This window comes from Vanessa tameamea, chromosome 8, assembly GCF_037043105.1.
Source record: "Vanessa tameamea isolate UH-Manoa-2023 chromosome 8, ilVanTame1 primary haplotype, whole genome shotgun sequence".
Classification (NCBI taxonomy): domain Eukaryota; kingdom Metazoa; phylum Arthropoda; class Insecta; order Lepidoptera; family Nymphalidae; genus Vanessa; species Vanessa tameamea.
The window spans coordinates 2,311,222-2,335,988 of NC_087316.1; the positions used below are offsets into that span (position 1 = coordinate 2,311,222).

The 24,767-nt window shown below is 35.0% G+C and overlaps 1 protein-coding gene across 5 annotated transcripts in view; it reads right to left on the bottom strand.

The window, feature by feature from the left end:
• Positions 1 to 24,767, bottom strand: part of Hecw (Hecw ubiquitin protein ligase) — a 102,381-nt gene that overhangs the window by 54,371 nt on the left and 23,243 nt on the right. For all 5 annotated transcript variants that reach the window (XM_026634145.2, XM_026634144.2, XM_026634146.2 and 2 more), the window contains 5 exons: positions 4,064 to 4,165; positions 1,888 to 3,981; positions 1,667 to 1,811; positions 1,045 to 1,237; positions 258 to 443 (listed from right to left, as the gene is read on the bottom strand). In XM_026634145.2, coding sequence (XP_026489930.2) covers positions 258 to 443; positions 1,045 to 1,237; positions 1,667 to 1,811; positions 1,888 to 3,981; positions 4,064 to 4,165 — 2,720 coding nt within the window. The remainder of the gene's footprint in view (positions 1 to 257; positions 444 to 1,044; positions 1,238 to 1,666; positions 1,812 to 1,887; positions 3,982 to 4,063; positions 4,166 to 24,767) is intronic.

Sequence of the window (24,767 nt, forward strand, 5' to 3'; positions counted from 1 at the left end):
AAAACATCTATGGAACGATCTTTTAATAATAAACTTATGTTAAATCGTATCTCATCTTAAAAAAATAGTAGCACATTTCTATTTGGTTACCTAACAGTCCTTACTTGTGCTGAACAAACGCGAATGTTCTTGAAACTTAGTTTGTTAAACTCATCAACAGCGTATTTATAACGTAATTCATCAGTATAGTATAGAATTTAATTGAATTAAAAATAAATAACTCTCGGAAAAAGTAAGTAATGCTTAAGATAGCATACCTTTCCGTTTCGATCTAGCTTCGAGTCCCAGCCCAAAGGCAGATCCCGTTCGGTCTCGCTGAACATGTTGACGAGCGCTACCAAATCTCGGTTGTGTTGATACCGCTCGAACGATGACGTGTCACGACGGATCTTTGATATCATATGTTTGAGTGTCGAATTGCAGTTGTATAGCGATGAAGCTTCCTGGAAAAAGAAGTATAAAAAAATGTACTGGGTGCAACAGAGATAAACAAAGTTTTTATTTACATATTCCATGCCAAACAAGAACAATTTTGCCAAAATTCAAAACGACATTTATTTACCAATCCATAATGAAGACCATAGATTACTTAAGCTCTCGATAAATGATATCACGTCAATTTAATATCAAAGTTGTTTTATTTGTCTCAGGGCCAGATTTAGAGGAGGGAAACCGGGGCAACTGTCCTTGGGCCGCCACAAGAGAGAGGCCCCCGCAACAAAGGTTCCGACGAGTTAACAATTTTAATGTAAAATGTGTTTAGATATCTAGATGTAGTCAATTTTAATAATAATATTACTAATTACAGTTTTAAAAGTTACTGCTACAAAATGTAAACATTATTGACAAATGTGACTGACATAAATGAAAATGTTTAAATTAATCTATAAAATAATATTCAATGCGTTCATCCTCTGTTGCTCCAGGGCCTCCACTCCGTTGTGGCCCCAGGGCCTTCAGGACTTTAAATCTTTCTATCTGACTATCGATAGACTATAGATTGTTCCGATTATTTGTAATTATTAATAGTCTGCGTCGACGTACCAAGTTCATATGCAAAATGGAGTAGAAGTCCGGCCTCGCGAGGAACTCTGCGGCGGGGTGCGGCGCGTGCGGCGCGTGCGGCGGCGCGTCGGGCGGGCGCGACGTGCCGGCGGCGGGCGGCGGCGACGAGCTGTCGCCGCGCTCCTCCTCGCCCAGCTGGGTCCGCGTCATCGTGCGACGGATCGATTGGTATCTGCAACGTTTTATGACACGTGAAGATTGACCGACTACCAAAATACGGGTTTTATCAGGTTATAGATCTATTCGCTTACATAGGCGCTCTCCTCCACGTTAAATTGTTATGGGCGGGCTTTAGTATGAGTGCGTGAAGCTCGTGCTTAGAATATGTCTCGGTCGACGACGATTTGAGATAAGACTAATTAATAGACGTTAAATTTATAATTTTATTAAAAATAATTAATTTAACGTGGGCGCCTATTTGAGTGGATCGATTTATATATTTTAATAAATATACAAAAACTTCAAAAACCAGTTGAAATGATCTCCCCCCATCTATCTTGACACAAACCTTACGTGTTGTTATCAATACGACAGGTGTTTTAATTTTTTTACGACTATTCGTTTAAGTACGCCTAGATACATTTTAAATAGCTCCATGTACCTTCTATCTAACTGTCTTCTTTGTACTTCCGGAGCGGGCGACCTCGGTGCACATCCATTTGCTGCAGGACGCTGCCAAGTCGTAGTCCTATTAATATGGTCAATATAGAATACACGACCATGACTATCCATACGTGCTTCCCAACCTAAACAAAGAAAATGTTGTATTCAATATGAGTTACTTATATATTTTTAAAAAATCCCATGTGCCGAAGTACCTACCAGGTGGCAAAGGCTCTTCGCATTCGATTATTCCTCCAATCATATTGGCAGGGAAATCTCCAGTTAAAGCCATTTGTCTCGATGCTCTCTCCGGTATCGAAGGTAATCTTATTCCCGCCATATGCCTTAAAGGCGTTGGTGAAGCAACAGCGTTATCATTGTCATCACTATCATCCACTGGTGGCGGTCTTCTAAGTACAACGTCGTCGGGTGGTCCAGCGTGAACTATCGTAAAATGATTACTATTCACAAATTCGAGGTTCGGAGATCTTATCTCTGATGTTCTCAATTCATTTGTAAATTCAACCATCTCAAAGTTTTCTGAATTTTGTATTGGAGGAGGATGTAAGTCAGGTGGTGGCATTGGCCTAGGCCTGCGCGCGTGATGTGTTGGTGTTGGCGGACACTGCGGAGATGTTGTTCCAGCTAAAGCTGCTACCCGCGTCAATACCCTTGGGTGTGGTCTCATAGGACTATCTGGAGTGTCTTTAGAAACATTTACTTTATTTGGTGAATGTTTTGGAGTGCTTTCGCATCCAAGATTCTTTAATAAATGTCGAGGTAAGCTTGAATGTTTTGGAGTAGAACTGTCACATGAATATTTTCTATTCATTAACATAGAGCCAACATTTATCTTATTGTTTTCATCTATAGGTGAAGTAGAATGCGATGAATTGCAGGAACTTGGGTCATTAGGACTATTATTTCCATCTCCTTCCTCAACTTTGCTTGGACCATCAATATGAGAGGAATTTAAAAATGCAGTCATCATAGTCGGTGTAGCTCGACCTGAACTTTGCCTAGTTAGCGGTTTATGGCTCTTCAGAACTGTTATTTCTTTCTCTTCAACTTGATTTCTGTTATCATCTTCAAAGTCTTGATGGTTACTAATATCATTAAGAAACGTATGTTGAGCTTTCTCCTCAGACTTTGCATGGTTTGGCGTTGAATGGAAGCTTTCCGCATCATTCTTATCTTTTCTTGCAAACGTTGTTGTGATATAATTGTCTGGACCTATATCTTTTATAAACATTATATTATTCTTACTTACGCTTTGCGCACTATCAGGTACATCATTTGTTTTCTTATCATCGATTAATTTAGTTATTTTCATAGAGACTGATTCACATAAACTACCATCTGTCTCAGGAGTCGCTAGGGGAGCAACGTGTGGACATTCTCGTAAAAAGCTAGCAGTTGAAGAAATCGGTGGTGCCTGTGTACCGTTATAAAACTCGCCAGGCTTAAAATCATTGAAATTTCCTTGTAGTGCGGCAGAGTTTGCAATATTATTATCGGTGAAGAATTGTTCATCGGTATCTATAAGTTCAAAAGTAAAAGCATCCTCAGGCTTTGTCAATTTTTTTGGCTTACGATGCCTTTGTACAATTGGAGGTAAAGCGTGCATTCTTTCTAAAGGTTTATGTGATTGTCTAGGTGGCAGTGGCGGCACTGGAGATTTTTGAGCATCATTTGGCACATTAGCACCCTCGACATCATACACAAATTTCATTATTTTACACGGATTTTGTGGTGACCAAATCTTATAATACTCGGTATCCGGTGATGAGGGAGATTCAAATCCGATATTGACGTTTGTTTTTTTCTTTACTCCATTCAATGCTTGGCCACCACCAGTATCCACAGGCGGTGGACATTTCTTTTTAACACCTGACGACGTCGGCTTACAATCAAGCACATTTCGAGATTCGCTATTTACAGAATGAGATTCAATACTATTACTAACTAGAGATTTACTATGATCACATTTTGTTTGTTCGAGATTCAAAGTCCCACTAGTTTCTAAAGCGCTAATTGAGCATTTATTGACGTTTTCGCTAAGATGCTTGATGTCCTGGTTCGTGCTGACGAGTTCGACTCGTGGTGTACTTTCGGAGTTCATTTCAAAGCTCTCATTGTGGTAAGAGAAAGGTGATACTTGGTCACCACTTCTCTTCCTCGAGATGCCCTCTTTAAGTCGCAAAGGCAGCTTTTTTAGATCGACTTTAAAACGAGGTGGGAGTGACGAAGACTCCGCAAGGCATTCGTCTTCTTCGCCATTGTAGTAGCGAAAGCAGAGGAGCTGTTCACAATCTGAAAGTACATACGACGAAAGTATTAGTAAAGTTAAACTTGGGTAAACATTCTAAAAAAAATATAGTGTTTGAAGATTTACCTTCGTATGGTTGATTGGGCTCATCAAGCAGCCACATTATATGGCCAGTGTCGCATCCGGTCGCCGGCACGAGCCTGACGATACCGGCGATGCTCGGGATCTCTGTAAACGGACATTATAAAATATTATCGCATTACCATTTACTATCGATCTTTAAACAACGTCATGACGCAAAACTTACTAGACTTAGTTAGTGGTGGTAAACTTATAATTTATATTTAATAATATTATTTAGTTTAAAATGTGTCAAAGATTTTATAAAAACAAAAACGTATTATATTCGTATGTATAAGTATGTAATTAAAAAATAAATGAAACTTATTTAACACTGACAAGAAGTACCAACAAAAAAGACCATCGTACAGGTGCAAAGCACTGAGTGCTAATATAAAAGCAAACAAATGGCCCGCGACTAAGTCACAACGAATGCGCCGGAACGAACCCTTCCATTTTTTGTTTAACAAAAATCAATGTGTAGGATGTGCAGTTCGGCGCTGGCGCATCACGAATTATGCGGCAAACGTAATCACCGGATGCGGGAGTCGTCCGCACATTTAATGCGAAATAATCGAAGCCACCGAATTGGCAGTTAATTGAGAAAACATGGCCATAAATAGCGCGAAGACAAATTGATTCTGCAAAAAGACGCTGCACCAACCCAGGCATTACCATATTTTGATTGGACTAAAATATGAGCGGACAGTAAACATCTTCCTGCCGTTGATTAAATGTTCGACACGATCGTAAATATTGACCGTAGTCGAAATGTTAACATCAAACACTCAACTTTATTTTCAACCGTGTAGCCCGCGTATAGCGTGAAATATTACAACAATATCTGGCACGGAAATGGAAGAGGGAACGGCTTTTTAGATTGGGCTGAACGGGATGGATATATCGCAGAAATCTTTGCTTTGTTTCCGTTCGGATATAATACAAAAGTAAAATCGACTTTCCGTGATAAATAACAGCCATTAAGTTTTTTGTTTCTACCTATTAGTGACGAGCCCTAATTTGTAGTTAAACACACACCGTACGAGAACTGAAAATTATTTAATGGCAGCTATTTCCTCTGTCATTAACTGGGCTTACTTGTAAACGAGGCTAAAATATTACTCATAATAAATCAGCAATGATGATACGAAGTGTGGTACTTATGCGTACTGAATATAATTATCATCCATTCTATTAACACTAAGAATGAATGCTCATATGAATTTTTAAAAATTTATTACCGTACGAAACGTTATATTAAAATCTATTACTATTGATACACCCATAGAACCGGAGCAGTTTGTCGACAATGACGATTGTGGTGACGACACGCGTGACACAGAGGGCGTCTATTTCCGTCGATGACGCAACATCCGCACACTTCCGGCCGCAGGATATGGGAGGAGATACAACGCCACGACGAGATCAACTGATGTACTTCCGCACAAATTGCAAAATGAAGTCATATTTTTAGGACCTTAAGTGATGAAGTCCAAAAAAAGAAAACTCGAAAAATTTTAAGCAATTCCAGTTATTTCATGTACGATATGTCAATAATCATATTACGTACATATGTGTTCCACTCTTTATGTTAGATTTAAGTGATTTCTTTTATAATAAATAAATATCTCATCAATGAGCTTTAAAATAATATCGAGATTTTTTACCATTAGATACGTACAACTCAAAAATTCACACTCAGCCTCTCCTTTAGAACTCGTTAATGATTATTGATAATCTATGTTCAGAAAAAATGTATGACTAAACGTCTTTCCGCCTATTTTTCAGAAGAATTAACATCCACTTGGAAAAAATGAACGTCTGACAATATCTAAAGGAAACATATGTTAATCGGAGAGCTTCCCCGAAGCAAAGATGAAGAATGCGGTTTAGTTGATTTTTTCAAATTTAGAATACGAAGAATTTTACGTAACTGTGAATATTTTTATAATTTAAAATTCAAAACATTGCTTTGTTTTCATATTATTTTACAAGATACTAACTAACTTAAATCTGAAGATCATTGGTCGGAAGCAGGCAGTGACGCAATAGGCAACCAATGAGCGTTCGGATTAGTGAATCTGATTTTGATCAATTTATTTAAAACTGACGGTATCTTGTTTATATAAAACAAAAGTTTAATAATGTCGTTACCTAATGCTGATTGTTCCAGATTACAATAAACCGTTTGCGCAGCCTTCTATAGAGCCCTGTAATTATGACCGCACCATGACTATCGAACAATGTGTCACGCCACCAGTCATTTGGCGGAAGTACGTAGTTAAAACAAACTACGGTCATTTGGAGCCACACTACTTAGTTCAACGCCTACGATACTACTGTTTTAACCATGTTTTTGTATTGTCTGATATCTTTTTAAGTGGGCCCCATGATGACAGTGAGGCTGACTTCAATCACCTTGTAATCTTTAACAAGATTATAAAATACGGTCTTTTTATATTATGACTTCAAAAACAACAAATAATGACAAGCTCATTAACACTGCATTAAAACGACATGTTCCATAAAGCTCTGTATTCAATGATACGATTTAAAATAATTACAAATTATTACGCAGAATATTCCCATTACGTACTTTTAATAGTAATAGAAAATCCTGCATACGTAATAAGTTAGTAAAAAAACAGATTGGGTCGTAAATAACAACCAAATCTTGAACCACAAACTTAACGTACATTTGAACTTTATTATAAATCAACGGAAACCATGCGGGTGGGTTAAAAAGAGTTGACGCTGGACAAGTTATCGTAAATCGATTATCAACAAGTGGGGCGATACACATTTAGAAAATATTTTAAATTTATTGTCATCCACGCCAGACATCTGCCACGTAAAGACAAGAAAGTCACGTTCCTATCCACAAACCGCAGTATTCTAAGCACTTAAGTATATCCGTCTCAAAATAACATTTGGACGACAGGAAACGCGAGTTTAAAGGGGTCGAGCCGATGACAGACCCCCATTAGCGATGTGACGATTTGACAGCTTCACGAGGTTGTAAGAGAATGTTGACGTGTGACTGAATATCTTTACTGAGTTTCACACGATTAGAGAATAGTATCCCCGTACCAGCCACCCCTCCAATCAATAGTGATGAAGGATGAGCAACAGAAACTAGAGCTTATCGCTGCTATCGTAACGTTAATTCATCAGTCCTATATAAAAACATTTTCGTAAAAAAAGTCAACAGATATAAAGAGCGCTAGAATATGAGAATATATTAGAATTATTGGTGTAACAAATGAATTCTAAGTAAAATAGATATAGATTTAAAAGATCGTATAGCCATATATGCATATAACATTTTACATTTAAAGTTGCGAGCCAAGAAGTCTGTCGTTGTATAATTTATTTAAACAATGAAGTAATACATTCATTGATTTTACACAAAATTTGATTACCAAATCGATCTACCGAGTGCAGACGCTTTTTAAAATTCCTGTCCATTCATTCCCAGACATTAGGGACCGGTTAATTTTACGAGTATGGACCACTTAAAATTCCACGGTGCGAACACAAATCGTACCGGAAATTTGAAATTCGACAACAAAACTTTACGCATTTGCACCTTTGCGTAAGTTATAAATATATTTGCTACAAGGATTTACCTACCTTCTGGTGTTTACCTAATTTGCGTATTTTTTTTATAAATTATTGTATAATATTTTTATTAATTAAACGTTTTACTCGCACTTTACGTAATAAAGTTACCAAATTAATGACAATTTAATTATACGCATGATTATTACTGTTTGTTTTTTTTTTAAATATTTACCTATTATTTGTTACATGTATGATTTTCTAATGTTACAAGTTTTTAAACAGAATTATTACCTTAACATTTAGACACAACCTTTTATGGGCGGATATCGAATCATTGACATTTCGTTATAAGACACGTCATGTAATTCAAAACATACTTCGAATCAGTCACCTATTCATAATTAATCTTTGCTAATATTATAAAGGTGAAGAGTTCGTATAAACAAATAGTTTGACTAATATTCTCTTGATCTGTCAGTTCGAACGTGATATTTTTGCATTTGATAGCCCGTTTATTGAAAAAAGAGCATAGATAACATCACAGTACATTGATATCGCTTTGATTCAATAAAAAACGTGAAAAATTAGCAATCAATACTAATAGCAGCATGCTTTAAAATAGCAAAACAATCATCGCTCGGCTACTGACATTACGCCAAACAACAGATGTGTGTACGTGCATGTTAACCAGACACTGTATTTCGTAAAACTAACGTAATTAAATCATAAAATATTTCTATATTATAAAGTTACATTTTTCAATATTAAAGACATTATTAGTAAGTCAATTATTCGCTTTAACGAGATTATTTAAAGCATTCTATCATTAAGGACACTAGTCCTTACTACGCCTTATGCTTATTCATAAATGTTCTGTACAATTGCATAGCAATCTACACGTTCGTTATCCGATAGGACTGGTTTCCTAACATAGACATCGAAGGAGTCAGGAGTCACCCGTTATCACCTTGTTTAGCTTATCCTGATATGGCACGTCAATAACTCTGCCTATTATGTAAAAGAGAAATCTTAAGTGACTTCATTCAAAGCAATAAAATGTCGTAATAATTATAACAATTTCATATATTGTCTTAGTAATATTATATCTACCGAGATTAGGGCTTTCTAAGACCGTCTAGGTGGTTCATCTAGACAAATTTAATTTCATCGTTTACATAAATTCTCTATATTGCTGTGTAAGGTTTTAATTTGTTAAAATTGCTTCGTATTCATAACATGTAAAACGTTGCAGATTATTTAGTTGTTTAAAAATGTTTATTAATAAATTAGGTCGATTTTTACCCGATCAATTAATGCTTCGATTATTGGAGGTTAATTTGACTAAATCTGCGATAACCAATCAGAAGCCAATCACAGCAACTACTTAATCATCGTTGACCACGGCGTGATAACGACGGGCACTCTGGCTTGAGCGAGCATCGAGGACACAGCTCCAAAGTGAAATAATATATTACAATTAATCAAAGTAATTACAGTGTTTAATTCAATTGCCCTTTAGCTGTGTTTAGATTTGAAATGCAAGCGAGACATAATAACAGGCACAAGGGACATACATCTTAGACACATAAAACATTCACATTAACACACATTAACAGCCTGTAAATTTCCCACTGCTGGGATAAGGCCTCCTCTCCCTTTGAGGCGAAGGTTTGAAGCATATTCCACCACGCTGCTCCAATGCGGGTTGGTGGAACGCCAATACATGTGGCAGAATTTCGTTGAAATTAGACACATGCAGGTTTCCTCAAGATGTTTTCCTTCACCGCCGAATTACTTCACGAGATGAATTATAAATATAAATTAAGCACATGAAAAAATTCAGTGGTGCTTACCTGGGTTTGAACCCGAAATCATCAGTTAAGATGATGATGACATAAAACATTCGTTCCTCGGAAAACACGTAAAGCATTCCAAATAACGCCTAAACTCTGTCCGATAACGTTGAGTATATCCGACCGATTGGTTTATGAGAAAACAAATGTACACTCATTTAAATATCACCAGCGCAGTTGGCAAGGCAGACCTTGAGTGTCCGGAGTAATCTTTGCAGCGCTAGTGTCTATATATGGGCGAAGAGGACCACTTACTATCTAGTATTCCATTTACCCGGCAACCTCCCGGAGTTTCAAGGCATTCAAAAAAATTACAACATTATAAATGTTTATTAAGCATTGGAATCTGTTAAAGCATCAGTGACCGTCGTCACTGGCACTTCTGCCAAGCCATATGTAAATTATATTATCAAAATGTTATAATATTACGCTGTATCCCAAAAGATAATATAACTTTTCCGGCTTCATTGCTAGTCGATATATTAAAATGTGTTTTATGCATAAAAGTCATGTAAGAAATATATACAACTCACCAACAAAATTTTTATTCTTATTTATAATCCTCTTAGGAGCCGTACTACACTATCATTTTAGTGAATGAAAATAAACTACGTTCTCAATTTGAGATTTAAAGCTATGATCGGCGCCGGCGCACGTGGGCGGCGTGGCACGAGCGCGCTTCATAATATGAGTCCGTTTACACGTCACCCAACAAAAAAAAAAGATCTAGATTATGCAGACATTGACACTGAAATATAAATATTTGAAACTAAGACAAAACAAACAAATATATATATCTTACCAATCTATTTTCAAAAAATACTTATTACAAAATAACAAAGTTTTAGATTGCGATAAGATTCAATTCGATTCGATTCAATTGTGGAAAACAAAACAATACTATTGTTGTTATACCTACTGGGTACATTAATTGATGTAGTAATTGGTGCTGTGATCACTGTTATAGTTACAAATATAATCAACGTCACGCTTGCTGTTTCAACCCGGTAGCCGTAAATTATAACCGGTAACAAAGTCGTGTTTACAATATAACAGCGAGAGTGTATAAATTATTCAAAGTTGTAATGATAATGTCCATATGTAAACGAGTCATATCATGTTTGTCGGTCGGTCAATTAGATTCAGCCGTAACAGCAACTGTCAATTATAGGTGACAGCACTTCGCTGATAAACACTTCACAGTTGTTCGTTATATCATTATTGTATTAAAGCGAACGTTCCTTACGACACGATCAAGTTGAAGAAAGTGCTAAGCTGTTTAATAAGGAATTAAGCGTGTCTATTAAGTTTTAAACGTATTCAATTGTGAATATTATTATCTAAAATTTCGTAATTTGTATTGTCACTTTATATCATGGAGCAAGTATCTACCTACGGTATTTAAATTAGCATTATATCGATTACTACATGCGGTTCATTGAGTGAATACGGTTACGTAGTGGGGGTCCATTCATATTGCGCACGCGCATTGATCGCGACCTCGCCGCGACCAACCTCATACAGCGCTGCCACCACATGCTCGTGTGTCAGATTACTTGTGTCATAATCGTAAATTACACAAACTCGTCATCCGTCACAATGTCAATGAACTGAGAAGAATTCATTCGAATAAAAATTTTAATTGTTATTTTTCAAGTAATCCCAAGTTAGGCTTCTTTGTAATCCGTTGAAATATGGTTTTAATAGTAATTAAAATATAATTTTAGTGTCAATATAAATATCTAAATTTAACCATACTTACAAGATTTGAGATAAAAATTATAAAAAAATTGTGTAACATATAAATTGGAAATTGTATTACAATACAACACTTTGAACATTTGGAAATATTGAATTTCACGGTAATATTTCATTCAAAATAATTACGAAACCAAAATAAAGAAATCATAAAAGTGCTTAAAGAAAAAGTCTCTAATAGTAACAAACTAGGAAAATATAAAAACATAAAATAACTAGACTTTGTCTATTATGTGGTTTTGTATTAATTTTTTAATCAATTTTGGACGTGATATGCAAATAATTTTAATAAAATAATATTAAAGACAACAAGACACTCCGAATGATGACTTTAAATTGACCTTTCATACTTTGTACATAGACAAATGAAATGGATCACAAATAGTTGTATAGGCAGCGAATTAGGTGAGTGCTAATATTTGCGGACACCTACACCCGCCAACCTGTCGCATACCTACCGTTTATGCTCAACTTTACAAGTCAATATGCTCCCACGAACGGACAAATGGAATATTTTAAACGATTTCAGAAAATTCATTGACAACTGAATTATATTGAAAACGACTTGTTTTATACTTAATTACATATAGCTACTTAGTTTGTGTATTATGATAATCATTATCATTACGTAGTATAAAACTAAGTCGCTTACCGCTGTCTGTCCCTGTGTATGCTTAGATCTTTAAAATTACACAAGGAATTTTGATGCGGTTTTTTTTAATAGATAAGATTGCTTCAAGAGTAAGGTTTATATGTATAATACATGCATAATATAGTAGAGAAACACTGATCATTTTAGAGGTTTCTGAAGTGATGTCGTAAATAAACATATTTTTCGCGCTTACATTGCAAACGTTGGAACCCTACGACATAGATCAAAATAATGTACTACAGTATTGTACATCTTAAAAAGATCTTCAATAAAGTCCGTGATCGTATATGCCTATCTCTTATGGATAGCCCACAACAAGTCGGATCGCTAGTAAAATATATTTTAGGTTAGAGATAAAATTCTTAAACAATTTCAACCTCCTAAACGTATATGTTGTGGTACTTATGGGTAAGCAGCCAGTCAGTGTAGGTTCGTACCACCCAGTATACATATTCTACTGCCACTTGCTGTGTTTCGTTTCGAAAATTAGTGAGTGAAACTGCAGTCCCAAGCGGTATAACATCTTTACACCTAAGATTGGTGGCGCGTAGGTGTTGTAAGGAACTGTTAATATTTCTTACAGAGCTAATGTCTATGAGCGTTGGTGACTTTTCGTCAGGTGACAGATTTTCCCAACCTAGGCGGTTATTATAATAAAAAATACGGTGAATTAAAAATTGAAGTTTATTTAACTAAAAGCAACAAAAATGACAAAAAGATCACTGAGACTTGCCTATTAAAAATATGTGACGTTGCAGAACTCTCTGGAGACACTTTCAAGAACTAACCATTTTTCATACGAACGAAATGATCGTGTATGTTTAGTTCTGGCAAGCGTCCGGACAAACAATTCTCTAACCGGCCACGTTGACATAAGAAGCTACATCGCAAAAAATATAAAACGTATAAAGGTGCCGATGCCTTTATCGTCTTCAAATTATAAACTATCATAATACGAATCTTTTATATTAATTATATAAATTTTATATAAATTATATATAAATTCATGCATTAGTTCAACGCAATATGTAATTATCCGTATTAGCATAAGTCGTCGTTTCTATCGTATTACGAACTAGTGACACAAAGGTCAAGGATTTATAGCCGAGCTGAAAGTACGGAAATAACTATGCCCGTTGTAAAACGATCTGGTATAAATTTATTCATTTTGTGAAACCATTTGTAAGATAAACATATCCTTAACGATTCACCATTCATATTGCATTAAAAAAACTTACCCTCCAAACCGAAACACGAAAATATTAAGCATTGCTGTTTGGCTGTTAAATATGCAATGACTTGGTGATACCTACATAGACGCCTTGCACAAAACTGAACTACCAAGTAGATAAATACCGACAAAAAGATTTTTAAAATTAAACTGACATCAACCAAACAAAAGATGCAAAAAGCTTAAAAAAGTCTAGTTATTGGCATATGTATGATGCGCCTGGAGTAATTAAAATATAAAACTGTATCAAAATTTGTAATTAAGAACCAAATAAATTACCTAGATGTCAATCATAATTACCCAACAAGGTACAACCTATATTATCGTGCTATATATATTTTTTATATCTTATAGAACTAAAAATACTGAGCTATATATAATTACGTGGATATACCTATGTGTAATTAATACAGTACGTATATTTTATGACAAACTGAATCAAATACAATACAAAAACTAAAATACAATAATATACAATAACTAAAAAAAAATGTTGAACCGCTTTCGATAATAGAATACGTTTAACCTATTTATAATCATGCGGCAATAAATATAAATACGTAATCTAAAACATTTATCACTTTATTAAAATAAAACACAATCCATCGATCTTTCTGACAGCAACTTCTATAAATACGGCAAATAAGGCACCTACCTACCTCAATAGAATAAAATTTAAATCATCTAAATCGGTCAACTCTTATTAACCGATGGATACATAACAAAAAGAAATTCATGTCGAATAATACTAGTGCCTTTATGTAATTTAAAAAAAAAGTTCATTTCGACATAATAACACACCATCGTAATATTATTGATGTATTAGTTACATAGTTTAATATATATATAGTAAAAATATATCTATCTAAAAATAGTTCCCATTCATGATTCAAGTCAATGTACTATCGGAATTTTCACACTGGCGAAGGTGCGTCTCCGTGTCACGTAGATCAGTTCAATCGGCATGCGCACCAAACCCATTGGCACGATACTGCCATTATCGACTTTGTACCACTTTACCATAGATTTGAGCACTTACGAGTAACATGCCCTTAATAGTAAATAATAAATAAAATAAATAATAAATATTGGACAACATCACATACATTACTCTGATCCCAATGTAAGTAGCTAAAGCACTTGTGTTATGGACATCAGAAGTAACGACGGTACCACAAACACCCAGACCCAAGACAACATAGAAAACTAATGAAGTTTTTCTACATCGACTCGGCCGGGAATCGAACCCGGGACCTCGGAGTGGCGTACCCATGAAAACCGGTGTACACACTACTCGACCACGGAGGTCGTCATTGAGGTCGTCAAATGATGTTGATACTCATCCAATGTTTTGTTCTAATTAATAAATAACCTTTAAACCTACAGGTTGTAATATTGAAAATAATTTACGAATATTAAGCGTGGAACCAAATGATTGAACATAATGTAACAAAACACTTCCATAAAAATACTATTGTTCGTGCGAAACAGAATCCGTGAAGAATTTTAGATTTATGAGAATCATCACATATCCTAGCGATATTAATTCTAAAAACGTAGTGCTTTCAATGTGCTAATACTAGCACGCAGGTAGAATCAGGATTCCGTCAGCGGCATGCAAAAGCATAACTAGCATCAGACAAGAACCGGGACGAACGACCTCGATGTTCGCGGAATGAATACAAAACATCCCAAACGTATGATCGACTTTACGTATCCGAAAATATAAAAGAAAAAGAAAATTATAACAGGCGCACACTTGACATACTTATTCTACCGTTATTAATTTTCAAATGAATCAAATTTGGTGTGTCAAAACTTTCGAGCGTACAAATATTAAATGGTGCAGTCCAAAGTACCACCGGTCATGACCATTCGAATTCCCGCACGCACTTCCTGCACCGAAAACATCGACAGCTACGTACTTAGTTATAAATCAATAACTTATTAATTGAACGAAATAAAAGTAATCAGCCAACTGCTATTGACTATCCGCAAACATCGAGGGGTCAACTTTAAGGATTTCCGTTTCGTTTAAAATATTCACTTCTCGTGTAATAATGGAATGCCGTTTATACGATCTCACGTTTCGAACCTTCTAGATCATTTATGTTATTTACGAATGTTAGGAACCTTACGTGAAATGCAAACGAAATATATAAACAAATATTTATTAATATTATAACTATAATGGTATACAATTATACATCTTAATAAAAATCGCACTAATAATGTTTGTGAAAATTGGCACTTTAAAGAATGTCCATTGTAAAGAATAAACAATACAACAAAAAGTTCACTGAGAATAAAACCGAGATAAAAGTTGATGAAATGTGTGAGAGTCGATTACATCTAGACAATTGTTCGTTTAGATTAATTTCACAAGATTTACCTAAGTAGAACAATACAGTATGCAATGTAGATGACTTTATAATATCTTAGTTATAAGTAAATAAGTTTAGGTAAAGGAACATTTTGTAATATCATATCATACGAGTACATTAATTATATTATTCTTTATTATATTTTATTTTACATTTTTGGTTTACAACAAAGTATATTTCATATTTCATTATATTCTAAAGCCTTTAAATATTTAATAAGCACTACAATGTATATGAAATTTTAATATTGAGCGTGAGAATGAGTTATTTTAATATTGATCGAACCAAATAAAGCTTTAATTGATATGTAGGCTTTAAATTTCGGTTTGAAAAAATCGGTATCGGTGGGTGGTCAAAACGATTTAATTACATTGAACCGAAGTGTCTTCGATACGATAATTTGTATCAATCGTCCGCAAATTGTACACTTTTTTTAATAAAGCTTTCCCGTTTAGGTAGTCAGAGATAAGAAGCATAAATTAGTTTAACAGTTTCATATTCCAAGCGACTCGGGTAACGGAATAAGCTGCATCGAGTAAGTGGAGCGTTGCATTCTCACATGATAAGTACCGCTGTTTGCGTTGTCTACGCAAGGGAACTGATTTATCTTTTTGCAATTCACTTCCGTTGTCAGTGTGTATCGTGAGAAAAACAAGCACCACTATCAGACGGTCCTTCTAATTAGAGATAGTTTTCCCAGCACTACTCAGTTCGATACCGATGTACGCTCTAATTCTATATTTTCCTATGTTGATAATGAGATCCATAGGAACAAACCACAAATCCACGAGTGTAAAAAAAAGCGATCACGTAAAAATTTGCAAATTTAAATTTAACTCGATTTTTTTTTATTTAATTAATTAACATTCTCATTATGTTTCACTTAAATCAATTAGATATGAACTATATTTAGATACAATACCGGATAATATATATTTTTAAATATTCAAACACGATATCCAAACGCAATTTGCTGTTGTAACATGATGACATGCGAAAGGTGGAGCACGCAATGTCCGTAAACCTATCAAGCTCGACCCTTCGTGTAACGGTCTCGAAGCAAGGACTCGGGTTACCAACGCCGTGTTCTCCAATATCTTCGTAGGAAGCAAGTCATATGGTTAATATATTGCTGAAGAAGGATACATAAGAGACAATAAGAAAGCAATGAGCAGCATAATTCAAGTCCAAGATAACTTATATCAAGTACCTAGTGCAAATGTTTTCGCCACGACGATACCGCATCGTTAACATCGCTTTAGTGAATTATTTTGTAAATAGTAAAGTGACACCGAAGTTTTATGTTAATGTTAGCGGGTCATTGCTCCTTGTAATATCGTTTTATAATCTACTTTATCGCTTTCGTGACATGAAAATAAAACATCCTATAAAAGTCACAAGAACATGAGCAATATTCAATATGATATCTGACACGATCGTTGATCGATTTGTACTTTAGATATGATTCATAAATGTAAAACTGTCCAATTAATTTTGACCTCCAAACAACGAATTATTGAAAGCGTACCCAAAAAAAGATTAAATCTTTTAAAATGTCAATACATTTGAATTCAATATAGTAAAAAATATAATCACTGCAAAAGGTTTGTAAGCGGATATGCAGGTACGATTTTATTCGAGGCGAGCGCTATGCGGGCACAATTTATCAATCACTGACAAAACTTTAGAAACATGACCAGCGGTGAATTTGCAATTAAACAAATTTATTTTTGCCTTTAAATGGAAATAGAAATTTGTCGAGCAATACGAATTATCTGCTTATACAGTTATTTATATCAAATATGGTTCATTGAAATCAATTTAAACGCTGCAATATGTTTAACGAAAGTGCTATTCGTAACGAATACAATTGGACGTAGGTTTAATATTTTCCATGCCATGTTCCACAATATCCATTAAGGTTCACGTGGCTATGTGTATCAACATGATTTAATTCCAAGGACGACATTGCTGTAGCGTACTCCAACGAGGTACAATTTACATAGTCAGCCGCCGGAAACTAAGCGGTACGTCCAAGTGGACACGTGTCTGAATTGTTACATGGACGTTTGTAGACCGACCTTGGCTGACCACCGTCCACGGCAGTTCAATCGCTACCATAAGTAGCTATAGCTTGTAATAATACCAGATTACTATTCAACATCTCAAACCGGATATATTCTGTATCCTCTGTTTATTACACACATATAAGAACAAAATAGCTGCGTAACTTCAAATATAGTAAACACGCGTAAGCTTCAATTATACTTATAAGAAATTTCATTTAAATTTTCTATGCAAAATAACAGTTAATATATAATAAAATATTTTCTTCTTCATATATTATATGTAAATTGCTATATAACTTTGATTATCTACAAGATATTCGAAACGATTTGGCCTCAGTAACTTATTATTTAGTGATCTAGACCAGACATCTAGGCGCATAATTCGACATGTCGTCACATCCGGCCCGATGACCGGTTGCGCAAGCAGTGGCTATGGGCATTGTATGCAAAGCGTCCATGTTCCGCCGAATACTGACTCGAGCGCGCTAACGGTAAGTTTAAGTTAGCTGTTCATGCATAAAAATGTTCGCAAAAATTGCACGTTTAAATATATGTAAGTAAAATGTTCGCAGTTTTAAATGTTAATTTTAGTTTGAAAATGTATCTATGTTAACCAAAAAATACTTTTTAGCTAATAATAATTAATAAAAGTAATTTCATTGTTAACACGCCAATTGGAACAGCCCATAATATTTATATGTAAGTAGTTTTATGTCAACATTTAAATTAATCACTTTTTTTATACGAAGAGTTCCGATACTACGTTCGGAAGCAAAACAAATCTTTAAACAAATATATTAACTGACAAATCTTTTTCGACCATCCGGCTTGCATTTTCTATTGTCACAATAGTTCTGCCTTTAACCAATCTCTCGCTTCCGGATGCACACGACGTAATACGATTAAAACGGACGTGTAGCAAAAAAAACTATACAAAAGGCAAATCATACAAGAGCTTACGAATGATGTTTATATAACAACGGACAAACACAGTAGCCCTTTGAAACGAACGCTTACCGCTTAGGAATTATTAAATCGGAATTCCTATTACGAATAAAACGTCACTCAAAATACAATTATTCAAAAACCCGTTGAATATCTAATATTTTCTTATGTTTTATTTTATTGCATTAATTATTAAAAATTGATTATCGTGAGTGGATGGTATCAAATTATTACAATATTAAAAACGATATATAAATTAATACGTCTTCATCTGCCGGCAGCTCGAGAAGCCGCCTCGTGTGAAACAAATCCTGACCGGCACCGGACATCCGTCTTTGTCGATATTCCCGTTCTACATCAAAGGGAACCATGAAATTTAAACGATTTGCAACCTTAATGTAAGTTATAAAGAGCCTATGTTTGCGTTACTGATAATGCCAATCATTCGAATGCCCTAATACATCTTGCCACTAAAATATACTTGAATTGCAGTAGGCGCAGACGTATGAATAGCGTACGCGGAAATATTTGGTTACAAATGATTTGTTTATTTTTTGGGATTAACTCAACTTCATTACAAAATTTGCAAATAATATTCAATTATTTAGAACGGATATACTAAATTAGAACGCAAATTAAAAATAAAATAATTTATGACAGAATGTACCCACTTATTTTTTGATGTTAAATAACAAGATAATCTTGACCGAGCTAATGAACACCTTTACCTGAAACAACAAGCAGATAAATTTGAGCGTCTGAATGTCGAGAGCACAGAAATAGACAATGATATTAAATTTGTCACTTGCTACATTTGAGTGGTCACTAACGCAAAACGTAGGCGTCGCCCACGTCCACTCTTGTTTCCGCTGCGGACTTCGGAGAGGCGCCTTTCCCATGAAATACTCCCATCACATACCACCGTTGTCTAGGCGGATAATAGATCATACTTTAAAGCGTCCATTAAATAACATTCGCATATTCGAATTTGATGTAGTCGATTATTTATAAGAAACATTGACCTTGGTTGAGGTCTCACGCAGCGGACGTCGACGGTCGTAAAATAAAAACGGCTCTCAGCCACAAAGACTAACAGACAGACGGCCATAATATATGGCGAGACGTTCACACGATTGACGGCCGATAGGTCCTCCGTCAGAGCGCTGGCATCCGGCATTCAAGGTGACACTGCCCATCCTTGCAGATCCGGCCCATAAAGGTAATATTATCAGTAAAACAATAGACACATCAAGAACTAAAATGGAAGTCAAATCATAAATTAGTTCCCATTTTACTACTATGCGACAAATGTGTTTTCACTGCACTACGGTATCTAAATATTCGTTTTTAAAACCATTATATAAGTCAAAGTCTTACAGTTTATTTTCAATCGTAAATATCTTATAAGACGAGATTATAATTGAATAACTACCTCGACTTTAACGGCCGGTGAATACTACTCATTGATTATAATAAATACTGCTTTAGCAACACATCGCTGACAGCGAATCGAATTGTTGTCCGTGTGCGGTAGATTGTCATTACGTCGAATTAGAGCACACCACCGGCAGCTTGCGCCCGCGCAGTTCGTCGACCGATCGCCCACCGCTCATTTTGCTTATTGATCTTATTCAATCGATCCTTCGTGATTGATAAACCATATAGTGGGTGTGACATCGGTCCGAGCGTATTAAGAGCATCTAAGGAATTCTTGGTCAATGTGTAAAGCTCGAATACACCTATTATGGCCTACGCTCGTCCAATATTTTGTGACTTGAGTGGATTCTCGCTACAGGATTTTTTCTTTGCGTAGGGTGAAGTATAAAGCTTAGTGTAGGTTGAAGTATAAACCAAGATGGAGGCGGTTATGGGATAACGTATTCAAGTTCGTATTTACAGTTATTTCGTACCCTACAACAAGATCTTTCCATAGGTATACGAATAAAAAAAAAACTTGTCATCATAAATCGTGACTGTATTTAACCAAAATTGTTAAGCTAAATAAAGGGAAGAATCACACCTATGCCAGTATTCAATCGAATCATATAAACAATGTTGATTTTCCTCTTATCGTTTTGGGCCGACGTTTAAGTACCTGTTTCTAACTGTAGAAATGTATCTAAATGTAGAAAGAAATTACTACGTAATTATGTTCTACGTTTAATGGAATTTTGTTTGGCAAAACTTGAGCAAGTCAATGTTAATCGTATAAACTTTATACGAAAGTAACATGCACAATAATACAACTTCAACGTCAACAGTGAAACGCATTGCAAAAATCATTACGTGTACAACGCAATTCTCGTCTATTCCTAAGCACTTACATAATGTGCATGACTAAACGGGAAGTAAATAAAGTCAAGTCGAAGAGTGAGTTTTACGTAAAATTAAAATTCCCACTCACTATTGAATTGATATAAGCGTAATAATTGGAAAATCACACAATAAATAAATAAATAATAAATATTGGACAACATCACATACATTACTCTGATCCCAATTTAAGTAGCTAAAGCACTTGTGTTATGGAAATCAGAAGTAACGACGGTACCACAAACACCCAGACCCAAGACAACATAGAAAACTAATGAACTTTTTCTACATCGACTCGGCCGGGAATCGAACCCGGGACCTCGGAGTGGCGTACCCATGAAAACCGGTGTATACACTACTCGACCAAGGAGGTCGCCGATGTACAATGAATGTACACAATTAAGTACTAGATAGACTTGATATTATTACTAGTATGAAAAAATACATTCAGAACAATGCTTGCTTTTTTTACATTAATAATATTACTGATTATGTAAAAAATCAATTTTATTTTTTCAAGTAGGCCCTTACAATATTAAGAGCGACCACCGGTTCAGCGTTATAGCTGTACCTACAGTATGCTTTTGTTTCCTATTTTGGAATCAACGAATTAACTCCAAACTTCTTTTATCATCTATATTAACAGAATAATACAATACATAACTTGGACAGTATAATATGCCTTATTTATTACTTTGCTTAATATGAGGCATGTATATGAAATAAAGATAAATAAAAGTCCAGTTATCTAGTTAAATTCAACTAAAAAAGCAGATAGGCTAGCAAGCCATTTACAGGTTCTAATTAGGCACAAGGCAAACGGAAACTCTAACACCGACGCAGCCGCCTTCTCGCCTTCGGAGATAGTCTATCAAATTCTTGAAATTGTTTTTTTTTTTCTTATATTGAAGAAATAGATGTCAAAATAACATACTGGTCCAGTTATTTATTTTTAACAGATTTATTTGAAAAGAGAATTAAAACATATATTTTTAATAATGGCCAACGTACGTGAAATTTACGCGCGTCACTTCAATGGTCAGCTACTTTTAATAATATATTATTTTATAGTAAAACCTTTTTCGAAAGGCGCTGCTACTTCTTGTTTTATGTATATTGGTTTAGTACTTTCTTGAGCTAAACATTACAAAAAAAAGACCTCGTTTAGTACTAAAGATTAACAGTTAACGGAAATCTTTATTAATTTTAAACATCGCCAAATTTTTGTGGCGATGACGTCAAAATCCTAAATCAATCGATAAAAAACAGCATGTGTCTTACTTAGAAACTGGTTTAATAAGAGGAAGAATTCTTACAACATATTTGTCAATGTCGTTCTGCGCGAACCTTAAAATCAAATATATATAATTTAGATGGCTTACCTAAAATATTGGTTGCAAATATTAATAGGATTAAATACAACATTTTATTTAAATATATAGTCGCATATACAATGCAAATTTAATTACAGGAATACATCTGTGCCTGTAGTCTTGCAATTATCAAATATTAAAAGTACAAGCCTCAGGGGTATTTGTAAATAGGAATAGGGGTATAATCTTTCTACATTATGCACGCAAACGTTCAGCAATTGAAGGAAAGGGCGTTATTTGAGGGGTGCTTAAAAACAAAAAAGTATTAAAATGTATCATGTGTGCCTATTCCAATGGAAGTAGGAAAGAAGATATACATACCTTAGATTTACGTATTTCATGCGATTTGCTAATAACTCGGCTATATTGTGCACGGCTAAGAGTATGATTTATATATCCTTATTTGTGATACAACACTAATGCACTTAACCACTTATTTCCACTTTAATTTTACTTCTAAAACTCCGATAACAGTTTCGTCGATGTTCAAAACGCCATTTTTTCGCAAATCCATAGTAAATATCGTAGATTAATCAAGCTCTCGACCAATGATATCGCGTCAAATTTCTGTAAAATGTTGTTTATTTGGCTTTTTCCTATTATGGTTGGAATAGAGTATATAATTTGGAGATACCGATCGAATTCAATTTTATTGTAATTTAATGTCTAAAAAGAGTAACTACGGAGTATTTCTCGGTAAAATCTATATTTCAAACCGTTGGAAACTTTAAAATTAAATTAATGTTATAAAATAATAATTCAAAAATGTTCATTACAGCCTACTTATATATTATAGTGCATTCTGACCAGATTTGATGAAAAAATCGCAATTTAGAAAACATAGCTATATAGTATGGTTTTGGTTTGCTGAAAGTGTGTTTATAGCATCCGCTTTCCTGCCGTATACCGACGAAAATACCGTTACGCCCGCACAACTAAACTCCATTGATTTACATACGCAAATCATGACGAATTGCCCACAATGCACGTCCTAAATGTGCTTCTCCGATTGCTCGACATCATGCCATTTCTAAGATTTTACTGTTCCTTGATAACAACTCATTTTCAGACCATAAGCAATTTTGAATTTCTGTCTTTTTTGCAGCAGATAATATCTATCAGTGTTTTCTTTAAACAAAATATATTTGCCATCGATATTTAATCTTGTTCGAAGTATATATACATTAAGTATACCGAACCATAATAACAGTAAACTAGATTGAATTAATGTTCATTGACTATTTTAATAACAATTTGTGTAATCAGTGTTTGACCATTAGAAAGCTATAAAAGAGAGGATTTAAATAAAAAACGACGTAATGTTACATGGTGAGACTTAAAAAATTTAACACTCGTTAGCGCATCCGGTGACTTACGATTGCGTTTATTTCTTTTCGTTTTGAGTTCGATCGTAAAAAAGAAACAAATCAAAAGTACTGCATAGGACACAGAAACGAAGAGTATCCTGTCGCCACGGGCGAGGGAAGGAGGCAGGCATCCATGAATGGCCCTAACGAACTCGCTGGCCTTGGTAGGACGGCCCGCCGACCGGCCGCGCACTCGCGCCGGCCCGCGACAAGCAGTGGATACATAATAAGTATTATGGATGTCACAAAACGACCTCGATGACCAAATCTATTCAAGTGATTCAAAAATCGAAAAGATTTCGATCGAAACTCTTTAAAAAATCTAATATTTTATCACCTCTTTCAAATCACACATCGTTGCCAATTGCCATTTATAATTGGAAGCAATTTTAATGAATACCGAGCAAACCATTCCGTACGTAACTGTGCAAACAACACAACAGGAAGCGTATAGTTATTGCATTATATATAACTATAATCACATACGCGGTACACATCTCATTCACAATCCTTTGATTGAGACTGAATGAGTGACGTGCTCTGTGTATACAATTCACCGCGTAACAGGAAGTTAAACGAGTCCACCTATATCAAGGACGTCAATATCGAAACTGGATTTATAACATTATGACAATATGACTTTGGAAAGTTCTCAACATTTTTATATGACAACTAGCTATCGCTCGCTGCTTCTACCCCATATTCTATTCTGTACCTGTCACGATATTTAAGCCGAATTTAATGATAATCCATTGGTTAAGAAGTGAAAGCGGAACAAACAAAACATCTTCGAAAAAAAATAAACATGAAGATTTAATAAAAAATATATAACTTAAATAGAACCCATAAAATTAAATACCTCTCTCTCAATTATATTTAAGGAACGAGGAGGATAACAGCACCAAGTCTGCGTAACAAGCAGATGAATCGTGGCGTAAAATAAATTGCAACGATTTTCTCTGCCCACTCGAGCTACATTAAAGATGGGCAACAAAACAATTCATAAGTGTTCTCGACTTTGTGACCTCAACTTAGAATATATGATCCAACTCGACGACGAATCGACCTTGAAAGAATAACGACACGGTAACCCAATTTAAGACGTGCCTGCGCGTGCCTTCGAGATATTATGAACTGTTTGGTTTTAAAACATCTGGTTTTAGTTGTAGCCCATGTTAATCATGTTCTAGATCCATATTAT